This window comes from Callorhinchus milii, unplaced genomic scaffold (genome assembly GCF_018977255.1).
Source record: "Callorhinchus milii isolate IMCB2004 unplaced genomic scaffold, IMCB_Cmil_1.0 Scaffold371, whole genome shotgun sequence".
NCBI lineage: Eukaryota > Metazoa > Chordata > Chondrichthyes > Chimaeriformes > Callorhinchidae > Callorhinchus > Callorhinchus milii.
Window position 1 is genome coordinate 32,943 of NW_024705112.1, and position 25,463 is coordinate 58,405.

Below are 25,463 nucleotides of genomic sequence, written 5' to 3' on the forward strand. Positions count from 1 at the left end.
ACACACCTAACACTCACACACACCTAACACTCACACACACCTAACACTCACACACACCTAACACTCACACACACCTAACACTCACACACACCTAACACTCACACACACCTAACACGCACACACACCTAACACTCACACACACCTAACACTCACACACACCTAACACTCACACACACCTAACACTCACACACACCTAACACTCACACACACCTAACACTCACACACACCTAACACTCACACACACCTAACACTCACACACACACCTAACACTCACACACACACCTAACACTCACACACACCTAACACTCACACACACCTAACACTCACACACACACACTCACACACACCTAACACTCACACACCTAACACTCACACACACCTAACACTCACACACACACCTAACACTCACACACACCTAACACTCACACACACCTAACACTCACACACACCTAACACACACACCTAACACTCACACACACCTAACACTCACACACACCTAACACTCACACACACCTAACACTCACACACACCTAACACTCACACACACCTAACACTCACACACACCTAACACTCACACACACCTAACACACACACACACCTAACACTCACACACACCTAACACTCACACACACCTAACACTCACACACACCTAACACTCACACACACCTAACACCACACACACCTAACACTCACACACACCTAACACTCACACACACCTAACACTCACACACACCTAACACTCACACACACCTAACACTCACACACACCTAACACTCACACACACCTAACACTCACACACACCTAACCACACACCTAACACCACACACACCTAACACTCACACACAACCTAACACACACACACAAACACTACACAACACACTCACACACACCTAACACTCACACACACCTAACACTCACACACACCTAACACTCACACACACCTAACACTCACACACACCTAACACTCACACACACACCTAACACACTCACACACCACACCTAACACTCACACACACCTAACACTCACACACACCTAACACTCACACACACCTAACACTCACAACACACACACCTAACACTCACACAGGTGACTGATGGATGAGCTTGAGTGGCGCTTTGTAAACTCGCCTTCATCGTCTCCCTCGCCGACTCGCCGAGTGTTTGTGTTGTTGTTGTTGTTGGAAACGTCCCGACGTCAGATTGAAGCTTGGACGGGCGAGCCAAGGGAAGCTCCAGCAGCGGAAGAAACTCGTCACGTTGCAGACACCGAGTGACGCGTACCACGTGACAGAGACGCCAACTCCCACGTGCCCTTGAATGCCCCTTCTCGGTTCAAGCGGCGCCCGTTCTGCACGCACAAAAGTGTGATTTTGATGATGAACGAACGAAGGTGCAACGAATAAATAGAACCCGGACGACGCCGTGGCAAATCGGAGTTCTGTCTGCTGCCAATTCTCGTCGGCATCTCTCGCGCAACGCGGACCGCACTGCGCGCGTTCCTCGTCCGTGCCGGCCACACGGTTGATATCGGCAATAACGACGGAGCGAGACACGCAGCGAGATAAAATAGCCGCCTCCTGTAATGTACGCTTCAACTAAAAAACAAGTATAACCCGTAAAAACAAAGTTGTTCACTATAAATCCTTTATATGCGTGGCGGCTAAAGTCCTCTCGTCCTCTGGCTTGAGATGGCTGCCACCTATGGGTCAGATGATTGCATTGCACCATTAAACAATTGGTAATTAAATATATTTTTGTCCTAAAAAGTGTCAGTGTGTCAGGCTGTGTCAGTGTGTGTCAGTGTGGCGAGGAGTGGTGGTGCAGCGGTTAGCGCGCTGCACTACGAACCCGGATCCCCGAGTTATATTCCCGCTCACGGCCAACACCAGCGACGATTATCTGAACCGGCACTGCGCCTCCCCCGGGTCGACTCAGCCTCAAATGAGTACCTGGTGCGGTGTGTAAACATCGCCACTGGGGAGATAAAGGCGGCCGGGCGTGGTGCTGGCCTCCCACCCCCTCGTCCACCGTTCCGGCCTTATAGGTGCTCGCTAACAGCACTTGCCCCAACAGCCTGTGCAGGCTACACGGGTGATCTTTGTCTTTGTGTCTTTGGCGCGCGCCCTCGTTGCCTGCGTCCCCAGAGACACTGCCCCCTCCTCCACGATCGGCGTCGTATTGCGCCTTTTGGCGTCATCTGGTCCAACCCACGTGAGACTAGGCTCTAAGGAAAGCTGTCTCGGGTGTGGACCAATCAACTTCAAGGACCATGTGAGACTAGGCTCTAAGGAAAGCTGTCTCGGGTGTGGACCAATCAACTTCAAGGACCATGTGAGACTAGGCTCTAAGGAAAGCTGTCTCGGGTGTGGACCAATCAACTTCAAGGACCATGTGAGACTAGGCTCTAAGGAAAGCTGTCTCGGGTGTGGACCAATCAACTTCAAGGACCATGTGAGACTAGGCTCTAAGGAAAGCTGTCTCGGGTGTGGACCAATCAACTTCAAGGACCATGTGAGACTAGGCTCTAAGGAAAGCTGTCTCGGGTGTGGACCAATCAACTTCAAGGACCATGTGAGACTAGGCTCTAAGGAAAGCTGTCTCGGGTGTGGACCAATCAACTTCAAGGACCATGTGAGACTAGGCTCTAAGGAAAGCTGTCTCGGGTGTGGACCAATCAACTTCAAGGACCATGTGAGACTAGGCTCTAAGGAAAGCTGTCTCGGGTGTGGACCAATCAACTTCAAGGACCATGTGAGACTAGGCTCTAAGGAAAGCTGTCTCGGGTGTGGACCAATCAACTTCAAGGACCATGTGAGACTAGGCTCTAAGGAAAGCTGTCTCGGGTGTGGACCAATCAACTTCAAGGACCATGTGAGACTAGGCTCTAAGGAAAGCTGTCTCGGGTGTGGACCAATCAACTTCAAGGACCATGTGAGACTAGGCTCTAAGGAAAGCTGTCTCGGGTGTGGACCAATCAACTTCAAGGACCATGTGAGACTAGGCTCTAAGGAAAGCTGTCTCGGGTGTGGACCAATCAACTTCAAGGACCATGTGAGACCAGGCTCTTAGGAAAGCTGTCTCTGGTGTGGACCAATCCACTTCAAGGACCATGTGAGACTCGGCTCTAAGGAAAGCTGTCTCGGGTGTGGACCAATCAACTTCAAGGACCATGTGAGACTAGGCTCTAAGGAAAGCTGTCTCGGGTGTGGACCAATCAACTTCAAGGACCATGTGAGACTAGGCTCTAAGGAAAGCTGTCTCGGGTGTGGACCAATCAACTTCAAGGACAGTGCATACATTATCAGAGTTGTGTTTTTTGTTTGTACTACGACTGCAGGTATTGCGGTCTATGCAAACATGACTCCTCGTAAAAAGGTGTCAGTTTTGTTGTCAGATCGAAGGGTAAAAAAACAATTATCATATTTTTACTGGCAAATGAGGTTCCCATGGAATAAAATAATTGTTTCCCTTCTCCGTGAGTTTACCGAAAGAACCAAGAATATGAATCCCTGCAGTCACGAAAGCTTTAAATCGAAATGTAGCTTGACGTAATGTGTTCCTGTCTATTGCGTTTAATAAACACAACGCACACACGCGTAGGAGACACCCCGTGTCACTGTCTTGCTATTGAAGGGACGTTTAATCTCTTAAACGTGAACACGAAAATCACCGACAGCAATAAACAATAAACAACCAATAACACTGGTCAACAAAATATAGATAAACGCATTGGCGATAGGGCAACACTCGGGCGGATAACGCATTGATGACACTGGTCAACACAAAAAAAAAATTCTGGCCTGGACTTTTGCAGCTGTTTTAGACATCTCATTTTGATGCTATCGGCATTCCCCATTTTCATTGATTTTACCCGAAATTAACTCTGTCACTTATGATTGCAAGTCGTTGCGAGTCAGTGACTGCTTTAGTGTTACAATACGGTGCTGTATGTTTAGGATAGTGCGTTCATGACCAGTGTTATAATCAACGGGCCGCTGACGACGTCCCCTCCTCTCTACAGTTCGGGAACCCGCCGTGGGAACGGGGAACTTGCGGCTCTCACGGCCACCAACCCCCCGTCGTCGTCGCGAGGCAGTCGCCAAACGAGACTCATGCTGAGGGGGGCCCCCGGGGGGCCGAGCCCCCCTCTGGCCGTCCCCGCTCTCCCGCGCTCTCCGCTCCCGAAGGGACTCGCCAGCCCCACGTCGCCCACGCCCCTCGTGACCCGCCGCAGCCTCTCCGTGACCCGGCTCCACCACCCCGAGCCCTCCCTCCCCCCCCGTCCCGTCTCCCCCCCCCTCCCCCCGCGCCCCCCCGAACCTCCCACTGCAATCCCCCCCTGTGTGCGCGCAGCCCCTCTCCTCCTAGGTTCCTGGCGTTCTCCCTCGGCGTGTGCGTCTGGCGTCGAAACGCCCGCCTCTCCCACCGCTCTCGCGAGTCCCACGAGTGACGCCCCGTGCCCACCGTTCTCGCTCTCCCGGCGCCCTCCGCCCTCTCCCCCTCGCCGCCCCCCCCCCCCAGCTCGCGCTCCGGGGCGCTCTCCGCCGCCGCTCTGCGGGGGGGCTCCCGCGGACGGCCTGGAGCGGCCCCCGAGGCCCGCGGACGGCCGTGCGAGCCGGTCCTCCGCCCTCCTGCCGCCTCCGCTGACGCCGCCGCGGCCGCCGCCGCCACCGCCGCCGGCTCGCTCCATGGCAGATCGCTGCGGCTTCTTGTCGTCGTTGCTGTTGCTGTTGAGGGTTGTGATGCAGCGAGAACAGCTCCCTGTATCATCACAACCATCACAACCATCACCACCCATCACCAACCATCACCACCATCACCACCAACCATCACCACCACCACCACCATCACAACCATCACCAACCATCACCACCATCACCAACCATCACCACAACCATCACCAACCATCACCACCATCATCACAACCATCACCACCATCACCACCATCACAACCATCACCAACCATCACCACCATCACCACCACCATCACCTCCACCATCACCAACCATCACCACCACCACCATCACCACCACCATCACCACCATCACCATCACCAACTATCACCAACCATCACCTACACGGGGGACCTTTGTCTGTGTATAGGTGCTACTAACAGCACTTGCCCCTACATCCTGCTAGAGGCTACACGGGGCACCTTTGTCTGTGTATAGCTACTAACAGCACTTGCCCCTACAGCCTGCTAGAGGCTACACGGGGGACCTTTGTCTGTGTATAGGTGCTACTAACAGCACTTGCCCCTACATCCTGCTAGAGGCTACACGGGGCACCTTTGTCTGTGTATAGGTGCTACTAACAGCACTTGCCCCTACAGCCTGCTAGAGGCTACACGGGGCACCTTTGTCTGTGTATAGGTGCTACTAACAGCACTTGCCCCTACAGCCTGCTAGAGGCTACACGGGGCACCTTTGTCTGTGTATAGGTGCTACTAACAGCACTTGCCCCTACATCCTGCTAGAGGCTACACGGGGCACCTTTGTCTGTGTATAGGTGCTACTAACAGCACTTGCCCCTACATCCTGCTAGAGGCTACACGGGGCACCTTTGTCTAAAGTCTCACTCTCGCAGTCACGGGGGGGGGGGGTAGCAGCCCACCCCCAGCCGGCCAAGGTGCGACCTCGGCCGGTTGAGGAATCTAGCCGAGACCGGTGGCACTCCCAGGGACTAGGCCTTACCGCAGGGCTCACCGGCGCAACGCTGCGTCGATGTCTGGGGAGGGGTTCTTGAGTGATGTTCTCCGTCGTTGTGAGCTCACACACTCAACAATGTCCTCGTGTGGAGTGCAGCAGCAGCAGGAGGAGGAGGTCCGACGTCGCGTGCCGACACCTCGGGCAGGAGGCTGCAGGCAGCTGCGATCTCGTGAGATTGGCAGGGCGCGTTTATAATGCGTAGTGCGGATAGGCGACCACGTGACGCGAGTGCGACTCGGATTCCGTAGAACTGATAAGACTGCACGCTGCGCCGTAGACTCAACACTGCGGCTCAGCCGACGTTTCAGGTCCCCTGGGGGACGTGCGAGTCACGTGGTGGGGTCTGTGACGTCACGGGGCACACGGCTGACTGTTCCACTCCTCAAGTTCAAGTTCATTTATTAGGTATAGCCCTGTGAGCCATTCAGCTCTTGAATCGGGTGCAACCGCAACAAACAAAAAACAAAAACATGAACAAAAAACATCTTAAAGTGAATATGTGACTAAGTGCAAACAGAAAATCCAAGAAAAGACAGCAAAATATTGCAGAAAAAACACCGTACACCAACGCTGTGTGCAAAAATCCCAGTGGGATGCAAGTCAAACAACAACAACAACCACAAGACAACTTAGATTAAGGCCATCAGTCTAACTCTGTACTACAACAAACAAACATGGCTAAACCAATACACTTTTCGAAATCACCAAAATAAAGCCATGAAAGCAATGAAAAAGCAATCATAGGAACTGTGACGGAATTTTCACAATAAATGGCATAAACAACATGTACTACCAAAACCCTGCAGCCATAGCTGGCTGCATGAGTCACTCCACAACAGCAGGAGCATCAATCGGAGTATTGTAATTTTTCAATGCACCTTTAAGATCAGCACACTAAATCAAAACACAGGTCATACTTTGTAGCGATCATCCGGAGCGAAACATTTTATTTTAGGTCACTGAATAGCACTGGCAGCTAGGGGTGTACAACTCCTCTAAAGCAGTTTTGAGTGAAGATCTCATAGGTAGTGACTCAAGTTTCAATTTATTTGCAACAGCATTCCAGACCCTGGGGGCATCAATAGCAAAGGCCCTTCCTCCAGTATATGTACGGCAATAGGGAATATTAAGCTGGTAAATGAGTGTAGACCTTAGGTCAAATTTGTTCTTTGAAACAGAGACGAGATCCAGCAGGTAATCTGCAGATTTTTTTGCAAGTACATCATGAATAAATAAGATCTGGTGCACAAGCCGTCGAACATTCAGAGATGTTAAGTTTGACCCAATGTAGAGATCACAGTGGTGAGTCCTATATGGGCAGTTCAATGCAAATCTTAAGGCCGAGTGATACATTGAGTCAAGCTTCTTCAGTACAGTACTTGGGGCTGATTTATACACAATGTCACAGTAATCAAGTAGAGGCAGTACGGTAGCTTTAATCAATTCCAAACGGAACATAGGAGGGAAGCAGTGCTTGTGTCGATATAGAAAACCAATTTTAATTTTTGTCTTTTTCCCAATATAATCAATGTGATCTTCAAAATTCAGTTTTGAATCCAGGATGACCCCAAGATACTTATAGATCTTGACTTGCTCTATTTGATCATTATTTAAGGTATGTAATTGGGGAAAAATAACTTCCCGCTTTAGTCCTGGTGAGAAGCATAGCACCTTGGTTTTGGCAGGATTTAGGACTAGTTTAAGAGCAACTAGCTGATGTTGTAGTTTGTTGAAATCACTCTGGAGCTTAGCAATCACGTCATCCGGAGAGCGGCCAGCAGTAATTAGTACCGTGTCATCTGCAAAAAGATTTACCCTGGAATAATCCAGTTCAGTGCCCAAGTCATTTACATAAAGAGAAAACAAGAGGGGGCCGAGAATGGAACCCTGTGGAACCCCTTTTGTTATCTTAACACTGTTTGACCTCCAACCATCTGTGAATACAGTTTGGGTGCGAGAAAAGAGGTAATTTTTTAACCATTTTACTGTGTTTTCGGAAAAACCGAGGCAACTTATTTTACTAAGCAGGATGTTGTGGTCTACTGTATCAAAAGCTTTGGACAAGTCAAGAAAAAGACAGGCGCAGTACTGCTTATTATCAAGGCTACTGTAAATGTGATTCAGAGAGTCTAATGCAGCAGATGTGGTGCTGTATTTTTTTCGGAACCCAGATTGTTTTAGATGTAATAGATTGTTGGCGGACAGGAAACTGCTAATTTGGTAGGTCAATAATTTTTCAAAAATTTTCATCAACGGGGACAAAATTGAGATAGGTCGGTAGTTATTTGGATCATCTTTAGGGCCCCCTTTGTGAAGTGGACGAACATAGGAATGTTTCCATTCTAGAGGAACTGATGCTTCTTTGATGGACAGGTTGAAAATATGGGCTATAGGTTTGTATATTAGGTGACCAACAGTTAGTAGAGCAAAGACGGGAATACTATCTGCTCCGGTAGAGGAGGACCCTTTGAGGTAGGACAGTTGTTTCAGAACATTACTTTCGTGGATTGGCTGAAAACTAAATTCGCTTAATGTTTGGACAGGAGTGTAGGAATTTGCATGAGCAGGGGTGACTCCCAATACATTATCAAATAGGGTACCAGCTTCAGAAAAATGAAGGTTAAAATTGTCAACTATTTTTTGGGGATCTGAAAAATATTCCCCATTTCGGTTAAGCTGAACGGGCAGATGATCTGTTTTGATGCCTTTGATACACTCCTGCCAGCTCGATAATATTTTGTATTTCTCGTCACATCTCTAACGTCCTCACAGGGCTTCAAAACAGCAACATCGAGAGCGACAAGAGGTCAGGGTACTTCCAGGTGGTTCACCAATGTGAAGATGTCACAGACACTAACGCTGGGAAGTAACATTTAAAATTTGATTAAAAAAAATTTGCGCTTGGGGAATGCGGGAATCGATCCCAAGTATCTTCTTCTTCTTGGTTCTTTCGGTAAAGTCACGTAGAAGGGAAATAATAAAATAATAAAAATAAAACATAATAAAATAATTCTCACGACGTTTCGGCCACAACGCAAGCAGCCGTCCTCAGGTGAAGACCAGGTCTGTCGAGGCGACAGAGTCTGAATGAAACAGCACACGAGCTTGGAGCATGTATATAAGCTGGGCGTCTTGACAAAGGAATTTGCATATCAAGATGAATTTAGCATATTTATGGAAAATGCAGGAATGTGATTAGTGCTACATATGCCCGTGCATTATGCAGGATTAGCAGCATCAAAGGGAGAGGATATGGGAAATGCAGGAATGTGAATAGTGCTAATTCATCATCAAAGGAAGGGGGTAGGGGTAGCATTAATCAAGGGAAGGAGTGTTAATAGTATGTAGCTGCAGTAACTAAAACCACCACGTAAACAACTAAAGTATAAACTACATAGCATCATCAGTATACTTACTATACTCTACAATAAGCTGAGTTACTAACTGTAAGTTATACATTACAATTCTACGTCGTAAAAATTATATAATATGCTACCATCTAAACTTTATTCTCTTACATCACACGAGTCTACACCGTACTATATACTGCCATAGACAAACCCAACATTAAATTACATACTGTATTGCTATAAACCACCTTATACATTTTAATATAACACTATGTATTATTCTACCCACCCTAATGTGTATCACACTGCTATTTATTTACTATACAATTACGATACTATATATTACTTTGTTCATTGTATTAAGCATAGAGGATATGGGAAATGCAGGTATGTGAATAGTACTAATTCAGCATCAGCAGCTACATACTATTAACACTCCTTCCCTTTATTAATGCTACCCCTATCCCCTCCCTTTGATGCTGAATTAGTTTAGAGAGACACGAAACTTTAGAGAGACACGAGTCGTATTGAGGAGGCACTCTGTTTTATTGTCGCCGTCACAGGCAACGATGCCAGGGTCAGGACAGCAACAGGCTGCCTGGCCAACAACGATGCAGACGATGCCGAAGGTGATGACGTAGACTTGTGCAGCTCCATGGATTCCACTCCAAACAACAACAACGACAAATTTCGATTTAAAGCTTTCGTGACTGCAGGGATTCATCTTCTTGGTTCTTTCGGTAAAGTCACGTAGAAAGAAAATAATACAAATAAAACATAAAATAATTCTCCACCTGAAGACGGCTGCTTGCGTTGTGGCCGAAACGTCGTGAGAATAATTTTATGTTTTATTTTTATTATTTTATTATTTTCCTTCTACGTGACTTTACCGAAAGAACCAAGAAGAACAACAACGCCCCCTTCTAGGACCCTGCCAGAAGGTTCCCGGCTTACTTCACGTCCCCTCTGTCAGCCGATCCCCTGACCTGCTGACACACCGGGCTGACTTCAACTGCAGGCCCCCTTGTTGCCAGCAACCAGCGCTACACACCGTCGTGTGACCTATTCCAAGTCACTGCACACTGGCCCGTCTTCTCCATGAAGATACAAACAACACCGTGTTCTTGGTTCTTTCGGTAAAGTCACGTAGAAGGGAAATAAGAAAAATATAAAACAATAAAATTATCTTCTTGGTTCTTTCGGTAAAGTCACGTAGAATGACTTTACCGAAAGAACAAGAAGATGAATCCCTGCAGTCACGAAAGCTTTAAATCGAAATAAAATTATACAATTTTTTTAAAATTTACTTGCTGTGGTTTTCACACCTGACGGTGATTGCTTGTGTTGCAGTCGAAAGGTCGTGAGAATTTAATTGGTTTATATTTTTATTACTTTATTATTTCCCTTCTACGTGACTTTACCTGAAAGAACCAAAAATGTGAATCCTTGCAGTCACGAAAGCTTTAAAACAAACACTGCCGTTACCTGTGACTGCACTCATCTTACTTGTGTGTGTGTGTGCATTAAAACCTGGATTGTATTTCTGAGGGCAAGAGTTTGGAATGTCTTTTGGTAAAGGAGCACGAAGTCACATTGCATCCAGACCCCCTAAACCCTTCTAGATGCAAGTCAAAATTAACAAGTGCAATGTACAGGTTTCCCTCGCTGTCTGCGCTAGTAGAAGATGCGTTTCAAAAAGGGCACACAAAGCGACACCGCACAAGGATACAGCTGCCTGCCGAGTAGTGTGGACAGTACACACACACAATCTTGTCCTACATCCGAGCGCGTAGCCGCACGTGACTTAAGTGAAACCGCATCTCGCGAATTTTGGGTATGAACCGGCTTGCCCCATAAACAGCGCAAAATCGCACAAACAGGAAGCCGTATAATGCGAGGAGAATCTGTAGCTCTTCTCTCGCAGACGCAAACTTGGGCTGCGCGTCCTGGGAACACAATATCGGTGTGTAGCCGCAAGTTAATAGCTTCTTGGTTCTTTCGGTAAAGTCACGTAGAAGGGAAATCATAAAATAATAAAAATAAAACATAATAAAATACAATTCTCACGACGTTTCGGCCACAACGCAAGCAGAAGAACAGGTCTGTCGGAAAGACAGCGTCTGTCTTTCCGACAGACCTGTTCTTCACCTGTTCTTCTGCTTGCGTTGTGGCCAAAACGTCGTGAGAATTGTATTGTTTAATTTTTATTATTTTATTATTTCCATTCTACGTGACTTTACCGAAAGAACCAAGAAGATGAATCCCTGCAGTCACGAAAGCTTTTAATCGAAAGATAACAGCCGTTTGAATTTTGGGCCACGTCTTTAAATTTCAGGACAATGGGTTGAGAGTTGTGCAGTGAGGCCAGGATGAAAACATTTCTAGTCCGGCCAATATCTCGTGAAGTCATACAGAATTATAACCAGTCTTGCGTTAAAGTTTACACCAAACACTCGTGCTATATAACAATAAACTAAATGCAGAACGAAACTGCTCTACAGACTCTAACGAAAAGCATTAAAACTAAGTTATTCAGATGATTTTCATCCATGTGCTAACAAAAACGTGCTATTGAATTGGAATAAAGGCTTTCACTGTTAAACTGTGCCTCAGATTTCAGCCACGGCAGCTGAGGTTGTCTTCGGCGGTGGTTCAAGTCAGTCTAGCAGCCGTGCTTTAGGCCGTGGCTGCAGGCAGCGAGCAGTCACCTCACAGCGGGCTGCGGCAATCTCTACGGTGGCAAGTCAGGTCGGCTTACAGCAGACCGCACCTATTGAGGCATGGCGGGTCTTGTATACGTTGAGTAATGGCAAGTTGAGTTGCACTTGGGCTGTCAGTGGTAGTAGCCCTTGGCGGTTGAATGGGTAAGTGCTTGTCCCAGACAAGGCCATGGTTCAGTGGCAAACCGTGGTAGTGCTCAGAGTTTGGAATGTATCACTTGCAGACCGTGGCAAGTGGAATGGCTTAGTGGCTGACTGGGACATGTCATGGCATGTTGAAAGAGTCAGTGGCTGGTGGCTGTGGCGGGCTGTGGTGGTCCGTGGTGATCTGTGGTGATCCGTGGTGATTTCATGTTGAGTCAGGGTGGAGAGGCGTCAGCTTGGCTCGTTTCGAGAGGCCAAGATGCAAGGCCGGACCTGATGTGGTTAAAGGGGGGGGGGGTTAGGCTACGACAGTAACACACGTTAACTCACATTCTCAACGATTTTCTAAGTCGTCATTATTTCTGGTGACTGCCGTGGCATGGAGGGGCCTTCGTTCATAGGTGGATAAACAAAGGACTGCAAACCATCGTGGGATTTTTCATCATTATTGTAAAGTTACTCTGAGGATTACACACACTTAGTTGCCACGTGACCATTGACTCCTCCAAAGTAAGTAGAAGAACGTCGTCATTTGGAGTCACAATTCGATGAAAAAAACATTCTCTTTTTGAAACTTTTTTAGTTTTTTCTGCTTCCTTTGAAGAGTTTTGTCTGCTCCATTAGCATTCCGCGTACGCACATCAGACATGCTCTATCCACTGCTAGATGAAGGCCTCTCCGAAGCTGCCGCCATCCCTCACGCTCGCGCAACAATGAATCTAGCACACACACTCGGATATCCTCGCTCCATCGACCCCGCAAGTGGACGTGTTCCCACTCCGCCGTGAGTGTCGCTCACGGCGAGGTAGCAACACTCGGCACTGCCAGGTGCAGACCATCTCGCGCTCTCACACCTACATCACCCGGAGAGCTACGGTGGTCATCACTCATCAAGGCCTCGATACAGAGACGTTGCTTTCTCTGTGTGCCTATGTTTGTTCCCTCTCTCTATGTATCTCTGTGATATCTGTCTGCTTATATGTCTGTCTGTATGTTTCTGGTTCTGTGTTTTATCTCTCTCTCAAATGAAGCATTCTCAGGAAGAACGTAATCAACCAGGTAGGGTGTTGACTGTTATGTTATCCGACTCTCTGTTGTATTACATTCCATTTCTAAGTATACTAGATTTGTGTTGCTATTTCATTTATTCCTGATGATGATTGCTTGTGTTGCAATCGAAACGTCGTAGTATGCTAGTATTTAATTTATTACTTTCTCTTTACACGTCACTTTACCGAAAGAACCAAAGAGTCATTCAACTAAATGTCTTTCTCTTCCTGCCTTCCACCATTTCATATTCGTTTTCTTGCAGGAGTTCAAGGCAAAAGAGGGCGGGGGGTGGGGGGGGTAAAAGCTCTTCAATGGAAACATTAAAGCACAAGGGGCTGCACCGCCGTTGACTTTCTTCTCTCCTAGATTTTCGTTGTCGCCGGGAGGATCGTCGGGAGGATCTTCGTCGGGACGGGTCGCGGAGAACGCCTCTCCCCCCCCCCACACAAACCAGCGGGTGCGGTCAGAGCGCGACGTCCCGTACGTCCGTGGGGGTGCCGGCCACGTCGAGCTCGTCCACGCCACTCGGTGACTGCGGGGAGCCCTGCTGCTGCTGCAGCTGTTGAGCCTGCGGGAGGCTCGCCCCCAGAACGCCCTCCAGCTGGTCCTGGCAGGCCAGCAGGCAGAGCTGCCGGGGGGGGGGCGAGAGGGATTAGCACCCCCAGCCATCATCGCCACCACCAGCACCAGCATCACCACCATCATCAGCAGGGCGGCCATCATCACCACCACCAGCATCATCATCATCATCAGCAGGGCAGTCATCATCGCCACCACCACCAGCATCAGCATCATCATCATCAGCAGGGCGGCCATCATCACCACCACCACCCCCACCACCATCAGCATCATCAGCAGGGCAGTCATCATCGCCACCACCACCAGCACCACCACCATCATCATCAGCAGGGCGGCCATCATCACCACCACCAGCATCATCATCATCAGCAGGGCGGTCATCATCGCCACCACCACGCCCACCATCATCATCATCAGCAGGGCAGTCATCATCGCCACCACCACCAGCATCATCATCATCATCAGCAGGGCAGTCATCATCGCCACCACCACCACCATCATCATCAGCAGGGCGGCCATCATCACCACCACCAGCATCAGCATCATCAGCAGGGCAGTCATCATCGCCACCATCACCACCACCACCACCAGCATCAGCATCATCAGCAGGGCAGTCATCATTGCCACCATCACCACCACCACCAGCATCAGCATCATCTGCAGGGCAGTCATTATTGCCACCATCACCACCACCAGCATCAGCATCATCAGCAGGGCAGTCATCATTGCCACCATCACCACCACCACCAGCATCAGCATCATCAGCAGGGCAATCATCATCACCACCACCACCCCCATCATCATCAGCAGGGCAGTCATCATCGCCAGCATCACCACCACCAGCATCAGCATCAGCATCATCAGCAGGGCAGTCATCATCGCCACCACCACCAGCATCATCATCAGCATCATCATCATCAGCAGGGCGTTAATCATTGTTACCCATCGTCACCACCACCAACATCATCATCGGCGCAGCTATCAAGTGTCAAAGGCATCGATCATCACCGCGGTTGATAAATTATTAATGCCAAATGCAAGTCAACAGTGCTCCCTCCTTGGCAAGTCATCAGCGGAATGTGTCACTTCCACCCGTGGCAAAAGGCTCCCCCCTCCCCTCCCTCTGGGGAATAGAATCAACCAGCGTGCGCTCACTTGAAGCAGGGTCACGCTGATAATTGTGTTTTACCCTTCTATCTGGCAACAAAACTGACACCTTTTTTTTACACGGAGTCGTGTTTGCATAAACCACAATACGTGCAGTCGGAATGCAAACAAAAAACACAACTCTGATAATGTATGCACTGTCCTTGAAGTTGATTGGTCCACACCCGAGACAGCTTTCCTTAGAGCCTAGTCTCACATGGTCCTTGAAGTTGATTGGTCCACACCTGAGACAGCTTTCCTTAGAGCCTAGTCTCACATGGTCCTTGAAGTTGATTGGCCCACACCCGAGACAGCTTTCCTTAGAGCCTAGTCTCACATGGGTTGGACCAGATGACGCCAAAAAGCGCACAACTCAAAGACAATGCACCATCAGAGTATGAGAGCTCGGGGTAAAGCATTTACACCATTGGAACCTCATTTGCCAGTACAAAATTGCTCATTCACGCTTTCACGTGAATTTAGCACGTTTAGCGGTGCCCGTCACTTGTATGGAGACGTAAGCAGGGCTACGTAGTAACTATTGTGAACTTTTATTGTGAACATTCGGTCACAGTTCCTATGACCTGCACTGTTTCATTGCTTTTATGGCTTTATTTTGGTGATTTCGAAAAGTGTATTGGTTTTGCCATGTTTGTCTGTTGTAGTACAGAGTTAGACTGATGGCCTTAATCTAAGTTGTCTTGTGGTTGTTGCTGTTTGACTTGCATCCCACTGGGATGTTTGCACACAGTGTTGGTGTAAGATGTTTTTTTTCTGCAATATTTTGCTGTCTTTTCTTTGATTTTCTGTTTGCACTCAGTCACATATTCACTTTAAGATGTTTTCTTGTTCATGTTTTTGTTTTCTGTTTGTTGCGGTTGCACCCGATTCAAGAGCCGAATGGCTCACAGGGCAAAACCTACTAAATGAACTTGAACTAGGTTCATCTTCTAGGTTGTCGGGGGCCCCTACGGCGAAGGTGTTTGCTAATGCGACGGCAAAGCCACGAATCGCTTTTGCGACCTCCGCCGCAAGTGATCCGGCACGACGTCCGACGTTTCGCTCCGTGCGCCGGGGAGAGCTTCGCCAGGAACTCGGCGGGCTTGAGAGCCAAGCGTTTGGACACGGTAGCGACCGACGACCCGGCGTACAATCCGTGGTCATTGTCAGATTGTGGCTGACGGGACGCACCGCGATTAACGTGAACGACCCATTCGGGGGGGGGGGGGGAGGGGGGGGCAGGCGGGATGGGGGGGGGTGTTGGGTGGACGCGGCGGCTGGGCTCACCGCGTCGCTGTTGACGATCTTGGCGAGGGTCTCGGCGAGCGGGGCAACCGACAGGCGCTCGTCCTTCCGACCGAGCCGCGCGCCCCGCACGGCTGCTCCCACGCTGGCTGCGGCGATCATGGAGGGCGGGTACGTGGCGAACGTGAAGTCTGCACACGCACGCGGTGGAAGAACACACGCGCAGAGGTCAGTGTCCTGCATCACGTAGCGGGTGGCTTCTCCACTCACCCCTCTCCCTCCCTGGCTCCACCGAAGCAGCGGGTACTTCAGCACCGCTCACACGGAAAGAAAAGCGACGGTTACAAGCGGAAGGTCGTCAACGGACGGAGGCACCGAGCCAACAAAACACAGCTGGAATCACAAACACACCTGGAATCAGAAACACAGCTGGAATCACAAGCACAGCTGGAATCACAAACACAGCTGGAATCACAAACACAGCTGGAATCACAAGCACGGCTTCTCTCTCCGGTCGGTGGAGTCGGCAGAGTCCCCGATCCGACACGAGAGAGAGAGAGACCGGAGCTAGCCGGCAGGGACCCGGACTCAGAGTAGGACCCCCCTAGCCCCTGGGAGTTGTGCACCCTGGTGTGTGTGTATTGTAACAGCTTTAATAAACCCTGGCGGAAGCCCCGAACTTACCTCCGTCTCCGAGTGCGTCCGTGAGAGCTTCTCTACACATGTATGCCGATGATTTGGTAATAGCTGCTCATTCAGAAGAGGAGTTGGAGACGCTGCTGCTGAGACTGGAGCGTGCCACTAAGAGGTGGGGCCTTACCATCAGCCCCACCAAAACGAAGCACCTGCCTGGGTATTTTATACCATCGGACACTCCACCCCCACAACTCCCAATTGGTGATGGGGCAGTTGTGGAGAGAGTGGAGAGTTTCCCATAACCTGGGCAGTGTGCTCATGACCGGCTCCAGTTTATCAGCAGAGGTCTCACTCCGAATCAGACTCAAAGTAGGACCCCTAGCCCCTGGGAGTTGTGCACCCTGGTGTGTGTAATATTGTAACAGCTCTACGCAAGCGTGCACACGTTTGACAAATTACCCATGGAAAAAAAACACTACTTTCCAAAAAACCCACACGTTTAAAGTAGGCTCAAGGAAAAATGTCTGTGCATACCGGTGCACAGAGGGCGATGAAGGTGTACGTGTGCTTGCGGAGGAGCTGAAGCTTCTCGGCCGGCACGGGCAGCTCGCTGAGGATGTGCTCCAAGAAGTCGTGCGGCGTTACGGCAGCCAAGTCCCATCTCAGCCGGCACAGCACCAGTCGCTCCATGTCCTGCCAGACGTGGAAGAAGACGCAAGAAGGCGTTACAGCTGGCTCTGCCGATGTTTCATCCGGTGCCCCCCACCCACCCACCCACCCCCGAAGCGCCGATTTGTTAAATCCTTTATATTAAGTTCACTTGCTTGCTTGCTTAGGACCGTGCAAATCTTTCGGTCGTGTTTTAACCCACTTCCCGTGATCAAATCGAGCTGACATTTTGCACACAGACTCGTTGTGCGTGACAATGCATTTTCGTGAAAAAAAATTTCCAAAATTTTACACTTTTTAGGGAGAAATTTTTTAATATTTAATTACCAATTGTTTAATGCTGCCAGACAATCATCTGACCCATAGGTGGCAGCCATCTCAAGCCAGAGGACGAAAGGACTCTAGCCGCCCCGATGCCACGCATATAAAGGATTTATAGTGAAAAACTTTGTTTTTACGGGTAAATTTTTTGACAATTTATTCTTTTCGAGGAAGAGCGCGCAGGACTGTGCGAGGACGTCGGAAGATGGCGGTTTCATATAATTTCTTCCAAGTTCCAACGGCTAATATTGTAACAGAGCAGAATCATTATAAGCTCACTAAATGGAAGAATTAGACCATTGGAACCTCATTTGCCAGCAGCAAAATATGATCATTGGTTTTTTACCCTTCTATCTGGCAACAAAACTGACACCTTTTTTTTACGAGGAGTCGTGTTTTCATTGACCACAATACCTGCGGTCGGAATGTAAACAAGAACACAACTCTGATAATGTATGCACTGTCCTTGAAGTTGATTGGTCCACACCCGAGACAGCTTTCCTTAGAGCCTAGTCTCACATGGTGTTGGACCAGATGACGCCAAAAGGCGCACAACTCAAAGACAACGCACCATCAGAGTATGAGAGCTCGGGGTGAAGCATTTACACCATTGGAATCTCATTGGCCAGTAGCAAATATGATCATTGTTTTTTACCCTTTTATCTGGCAACAAAACTTGTCAGATAAAAGGGACAGTGCATATATTATCAGAGTTGTGTTTGTTTGTTTGCTTTCCGACCGCAGGTATTGTGGTCAATGCAAATATGACTCCTTGTAACAAAAAAGGTGTCAGTTTTGTTGCTGGAAAATTAGGTCTTATGGCTGTAGAAAATTAGTAACAGAGCAGGGAAAAGGGGAATTGAAAAGCCGCTTTGTGTGGTCGGGTTTCAAATCTCGTCACCAGCAGCTCTTGGAGTCTGATGGAGTTGTCCGTGTAGGTGCACAGCTTTTCGGCGGTCAGGTGGATCGTTTCTCGGAGCTTGGAAGCCAGGAACATGCACGCGGCTCCGAGCAATTGAAGGTGGTTTTTTTTGGTGGGCATCACGGCCAAATACCGGTCCAAATAATTCATTGCCAAGGTGAAGACCTCCTCTTCGCACCGCTGGTCTTCACATACCTACGACAAAGTTGCGCGCCGAAAAGGGAAAAACAACACGCGACTCCGGTTAAAAAAGATCTTTTGTTTTTGCAAATACTAAACGGCAATCAATAACGTTGTGTAGTCTTCTTGGTTCTTTCGGTAAAGTCACGCAGAAGGGAAATAATAAAATAATAAAAATAAAACATATTTTCTTTTAATGAAAAATTCTCACGACGTTTCGGCAAGCAGCCGTCCTCAGGTGAAGAACAGGTCTGTCGGGAAAGACAGCGTCTGAATGAAACACCACCAGGCTTGGCACGTATATTTAAGCTGGGTTGGAGGGGGAAGAGCGCCTTGACAAAGGAATTTGCATATCAAGAGGAATTTAGCATATTTATGGGAAATGCAGCTTTAAATCGAAATTTAACGTTGTGTAGCTTAACATGTGCAGCATAAATTCAAGATGTTGCAAACCCCAAGTGAGATAACCAAGCGTGTATATTACATGCACACCACATATGCAACGTGTATAAATATTTTCAAGCAAAAACCTTGGATTGCGAGTAAACTTGGTCTGCGAGTGTTTTGCAAGACGAGCAACATTTTTAAAAATAAATATTAATTTGATAAACGAGCGAGTGGTCTTGCAATACGAGTAGTACATGTAGTGTACGCTTTGTCTGCAGAGCGTCACGTGATCACAACTGATGAACGAGTGCTTTGGATTACAAGCGAACGAATTATGCTCAAAATCCAAGGTTTGACTGTATTTAATGTTGGCTTTTGTTGTTGTTGTCGTTGTCGCAAGATGCATTCAAGCGACAGTGTTAAGCGATGACACGAGAGAAAGATTGGTAAGCGCTGGTAACAGCAACAGGGGCTTGTCCCTGGCAGAAGAGAGACGGTCCCTGAATTCCTGAGACACGTTCGCTCCGAAATGAATTCAGGTCACAGTCGCAACAATCGGGCCAACCAAAGTGGGGGGGGTTGGTGGGTTGGTGGTGCGTGGGGTGGGACCCTGACCCCTGACCCCCACTCTTTGTGTGTGTGGGGTGGTGTGGTGAGACCCTGACCCCCCCACCCAGCCCCACCCTCCATCCCCACCCTCCCCTCTCCTCCAACCCCCCACCCAGCCCCAGCCCCTCCCCACCCTCCCCACCCTCCCCACCCAGCCCCACCCTCCCCACCTAGCCCCTCCCCACCCAGCCCCACCCTCTCTTCTCCACCCAGCTCAACCCCCCCCATCCAGCCCCTCCCCACCCAGCCCCTCCCTCCCCACCCAGCCCAACCCTCCCTCTCCTCCAACCCCCCACCCAGCCCCAGCCCCTCCCCACCCGCCCCACCCAACCCTCCCCATCCAGCCCCTCCCCACCCAGCCCAACCCCTCACACCCTTACCCAGCCCACCCAGCCCCTCCCCTCCCTCCCCACCCAGCCCCTCCCCACCCCCCCCCCCCCCTCCCCCCCACCCCTCCCCACCCAGCCCAACCCCTCCACCCCCTACCCAGCCCCACCCAGCCCCTCCCCTCCCTCCCCACCCAGCCCCTCCCTGCACGACGGACACAATAATCCCCTGTGGGCTGGTGTAACCAGGAGGTTCCTACCGGTACCAGGTTGTTTTTTTATCCTTTTGAGTTCAACGGAGATGCAAACCACGCCGTGTTTGCTGCACTGTCTGTAGCTGTGTGTGTGGCGTGTGTAGCCACTAATGTTGACAACGTACATCACTAACACACACACAATACATCACTAACACACACACAGTACATCACTAACACACACACAGTACATCACTAACACACACACAGTACATCACTAACACACACACAGTACATCACTAACACACACACAGTACATCACTAACACACACACAGTACATCACTAACACACACACAGTACATCACTAACACACACACAGTACATCACTAACACACACACAGTACATCACTAACACACACACAGTACATCACTAACACACACACAGTACATCACTAACACACACACAGTACATCACTAACACACACACAGTACATCACTAACACACACACAATACATCACTAACACACACACAATACATCACTAACACACACACAGTACATCACTAACACACACACAGTACATCACTAACACACACACAGTACATCACTAACACACACACAGTACATCACTAACACACACACAATACATCACTAACACACACACAATACATCACTAACACACACACAGTACATCACTAACACACACACAATACATCACTAACACACACACAGTACATCACTAACACACACACAGTACATCACTAACACACACACAGTACATCACTAACACACACACAATACATCACTAACACACACACAGTACATCACTAACACACACACAGTACATCACTAACACACACACAGTACATCACTAACACACACACAGTACATCACTAACACACACACAGTACATCACTAACACACACACAGTACATCACTAACACACACACAATACATCACTAACACACACACATACATCACTAACACACACACAGTACATCACTAACACACACACAATACATCACTAACACACACACAGTACATCACTAACACACACACAGTACATCACTAACACACACACAATACATCACTAACACACACACAATACATCACTAACACACACACAGTACATCACTAACACACACACAATACATCACTAACACACACACAGTACATCACTAACACACACACAGTACATCACTAACACACACACAGTACATCACTAACACACACACAGTACATCACTAACACACACACACAGTACATCACTAACACACACACAGTACATCACTAACACACACACAGTACATCACTAACACACACACAGTACATCACTAACACACACACAGTACATCACTAACACACACACAGTACATCACTAACACACACACACAGTACATCACTAACACACACACAGTACATCACTAACACACACACAGTACATCACTAACACACACACAGTACATCACTAACACACACACAGTACATCACTAACACACACACAGTACATCACTAACACACACACAGTACATCACTAACACACACACAGTACATCACTAACACACACACAGTACATCACTAACACACACACAGTACATCACTAACACACACACAATACATCACTAACACACACACAGTACATCACTAACACACACACAGTACATCACTAACACACACACAGTACATCACTAACACACACACAGTACATCACTAACACACACACAGTACATCACTAACACACACACAGTACATCACTAACACACACACAGTACATCACTAACACACACACAGTACATCACTAACACACACACAGTACATCACTAACACACACACAATACATCACTAACACACACACAGTACATCACTAACACACACACAGTACATCACTAACACACAACAGTACATCACTAACACACACACAGTACATCACTAACACACACACAGTACATCACTAACACACACCATACATCACTAACACACACACAGTACATCACTAACACACACACAATACATCACTAACACACACACAGTACATCACTAACACACACACAGTACATCACTAACACACACACAGTACATCACTAACACACACACAATACATCACTAACACACACACAGTACATCACTAACACACACACAGTACATCACTAACACACACACAGTACATCACTAACACACACACAGTACATCACTAACACACACACAGTACATCACTAACACACACACAGTACATCACTAACACACACACAATACATCACTAACACACACACAGTACATCACTAACACACACACAGTACATCACTAACACACACACAGTACATCACTAACACACACACAGTACATCACTAACACACACACAGTACATCACTAACACACACACAATACATCACTAACACACACACAGAACATCACTAACACACACACAGTACATCACTAACACACACACAGTACATCACTAACACACACACAGTACATCACTAACACACACACAGTACATCACTAACACACACACAGTACATCACTAACACACACACAATACATCACTAACACACACACAGTACATCACTAACACACACACAAACACGTGTTCACGTTCACAATTAACGACGCGCATATTTTATTTCACGTTACCTGCATCTACAGTATACAGACATTAACTAATGTATCACTCGCGGCAGATATGTACACGTGCACACACAGACAAAGATCCCCCGTGTAGCCTTAACAGACTGTAGGGGCAAGTGCTGTTAGCGAGTAGCACCTATGAAGGCCGGAACGGTACACGAGGGGTGGGTGGCCAGCACCACGCCCGACCGCCTTTGTCTCCCCAGTGGCGATATTTACACACCGCACCAAGTACTCATTTGAGGCTGAGTCGACCTAGGGGAGGCCCAGGACCGGTTCAGATAATCGTCACTGGTGTTGGCCGTGAGCGCTATGAACCCACTCACCCCCCCACTCACTCAACCCCCCCACTCACTCACTCACCAACTCAACCACCCACACACTCACTCACCCCCTCACCCACGCACTCACTCTCCCCCACTCACCCACCCACTCACCCCCCCACTCACCCCCCCTCTCACCCCCCCACCCACTCCCCCCCACTCACCCACTCACTCACCCCCCCACTCACCCACCCACTCACCGTCCCACCCACTCACTCACCCTAGTGATGGTGGTGGTGATAGTGATGATGATGGTGGTGATGATGTTGGTGATAGTGATGATGATGGTGGTGATAGTGATGATGGTGGTGATAGTGATGATGGTGGTGGTGGTGGTGATGAGGATGATGGTGATAGTGATGATGAAGGTGGTGGTGGGGATGATGATAGTGATGATGATGATGATAGTGATGATGATGGTGGTAGTGGTGATGATGATGGTGGTGATAGTGATGATGATTATGATAGTGATGATTATGATAGTGATGTGGTGTTGATAGTGATGATGATGATGGTGTTGATAGTGATGATGATGATAGTGATGATGGTGGTGGTGGTGATAGTGATGATTATGATAGTGATGATTATGATAGTGATGATGATGGTGATAGTGATGATGATGATGGTGGTGATAGTGATGATTATGATAGTGATGATTATGATAGTGATGATTATGATAGTGATGATTATGATAGTGATGATTATGATAGTGATGATGTTGGTGGTGATGATAGTGATGATTATGATAGTGATGATGATGATAGTGATGTTGATGATGGCGATGATGTTGGTGGCGATGATGTTTGACGTTGATGACACCACGCTACCTCCAGCATCCACGTGGCGAGCGTCCTTCTCATGAAGGGCTGGATGTCGGTCTGCACGCCGCACTTGAAGTACGACGCCCTGGGCACGTAGCGCTCCTCCAAGCTCAGCAAGTTGGACAAAACCCTCTTGTCGTGCAGGAGGTGGGGATCTACTAAAGCCCTCTTGATGCCAGCTGCCTCGCCACACATCAACTCCATTCCTTCTGGGGTCGTGGGGGGCCCTTTTCGTTACAAGGTGGTGGTGGTGGGGGGCGGGTTGGTTGATGGTGGACTGTCCCTTCTTCTGCAGCTCCAAGAATGATTTTTTTTTACACGAAAGATTAAATATTGTAGGAGTCTGAGAAATCGTCGTGGATTTCAAATGGTCGGTTTGAAATGTAACAGCAGCTGCAGCAGCAGCTGCAGTATTGATGCTCTTACTGGTGTACAACACGTGTTCGTCTGTTCTCAGAAAACTGCCGCTCTTGATTTTGCCTTACAGTCATATATTAGTGCTAAGTTCACTTTAACGTCTTCTCAGTTACTTACGTTTCGTTTTGCTGTTCCCGTTATAAAAAAAACTTGCAATGATTACCAGCTTCTACACCACACGCGTGTTACTTTATTATGACAATAATCTCATCTGCCAACGCACGCAACATTCAAGGCGGCTGCTGTTCACTGTTTGTCACGCTGCACACAAGTTCTTTGCTCTGACCGGCAAAACATCTGCGGCTAAAGTAAATAAATATATAAAACCTTCATCATTAATATGAATACAGTTGACCTAGCAACAAGGGAGTGACGGCGATTGGCTGTGTTGTTGTTGTTCTTGCTTTGCGCCAAAGTAGTTCAAGTTAATGTACAGTAGTAGGTACAAGCCCTGTGAGCCATTCGGCTCTTGAATCGGGTGCAACCGCAACAAACAAAAAAACATCTTAAAGTGAATGTGCGACTAAGTTTAAACAGAAAATCCAAGAAAAGACAGCAAAATATTGCAGAGAAAGCACCGTTACACACCAACACTGTGCAAACATCCCAGTGGGATGCAAGTCAAACAACAACAACAACAACCACAAGACAACTTAGATTAAGGCCATCAGTCTAACTCTGTACTACAACAACAACACAAACATGGATAAACCAATACACTTTTCGAAATCACCAAAATAAAGCCATGAAAGCAATGAAACAGTGCAGGTCATAGGAACTGTGACGGAGTTTTCACAATAAACTTCATAAACAACACGTACCAGCAGAACCTGCAGCCACAGCTGCTGCTGCTGCACGAGTCTCTCCACTACAGCAGCAGCAGCAGGAGCAGCAGTCGCAGAATTATAATTTCTCAATGCACCTTTAAGATCAGCGCACTAAATCAAAACACAGGTCATACTTTGATTTAAAGCTTTCGTGACTGCAGCGATTCATCTTCTTGGTTCTTTCGGTAAAGTCACGTAGAAGGGAAGTAATAAAATAATAAAAATAAAACATAATAAAATAATTCTCACGACGTTTCGGCCACA

At 48.1% G+C, this 25,463-nt stretch overlaps 1 protein-coding gene across 1 annotated transcript; it reads right to left on the reverse strand.

Moving 5' to 3' along the window:
* Positions 1 to 13,435: 13,435 nt before the first annotated feature.
* Positions 13,436 to 24,159, reverse strand: LOC121852060 (G1/S-specific cyclin-D2-like). Its single transcript, XM_042346175.1, has 6 exons — positions 23,962 to 24,159; positions 18,470 to 18,685; positions 17,113 to 17,271; position 16,979; positions 15,985 to 16,133; positions 13,436 to 13,600 (listed from the first exon to the last, which is right to left on the reverse strand). The coding sequence occupies exons 1-6, from the start codon at positions 24,157 to 24,159 to the stop codon at positions 13,436 to 13,438; spliced, it is 888 nt and encodes a 295-aa protein (XP_042202109.1).
* Between the last annotated feature and the right edge of the window lie 1,304 nt (positions 24,160 to 25,463).

What these genes read in the sequence shown, in the direction of transcription:
- LOC121852060 (XM_042346175.1), bottom strand. Translation starts at nt 24,159, where the DNA reads ATGGAGTTGATGTGTGGCGAGGCAGCTGGCATCAAGAGGGCTTTAGTA. An exon ending in TCGCCACGTGGATGCTGGAG is followed by an intron (nt 18,686 to 23,961) that starts GTAGCGTGGTGT and finishes ACTTTGTCGTAG; the next exon opens with GTATGTGAAGACCAGCGGTG. An exon ending in AGATCGTCAACAGCGACGCG is followed by an intron (nt 13,601 to 15,984) that starts GTGAGCCCAGCC and finishes CCCCCCCGGCAG; the next exon opens with CTCTGCCTGCTGGCCTGCCA.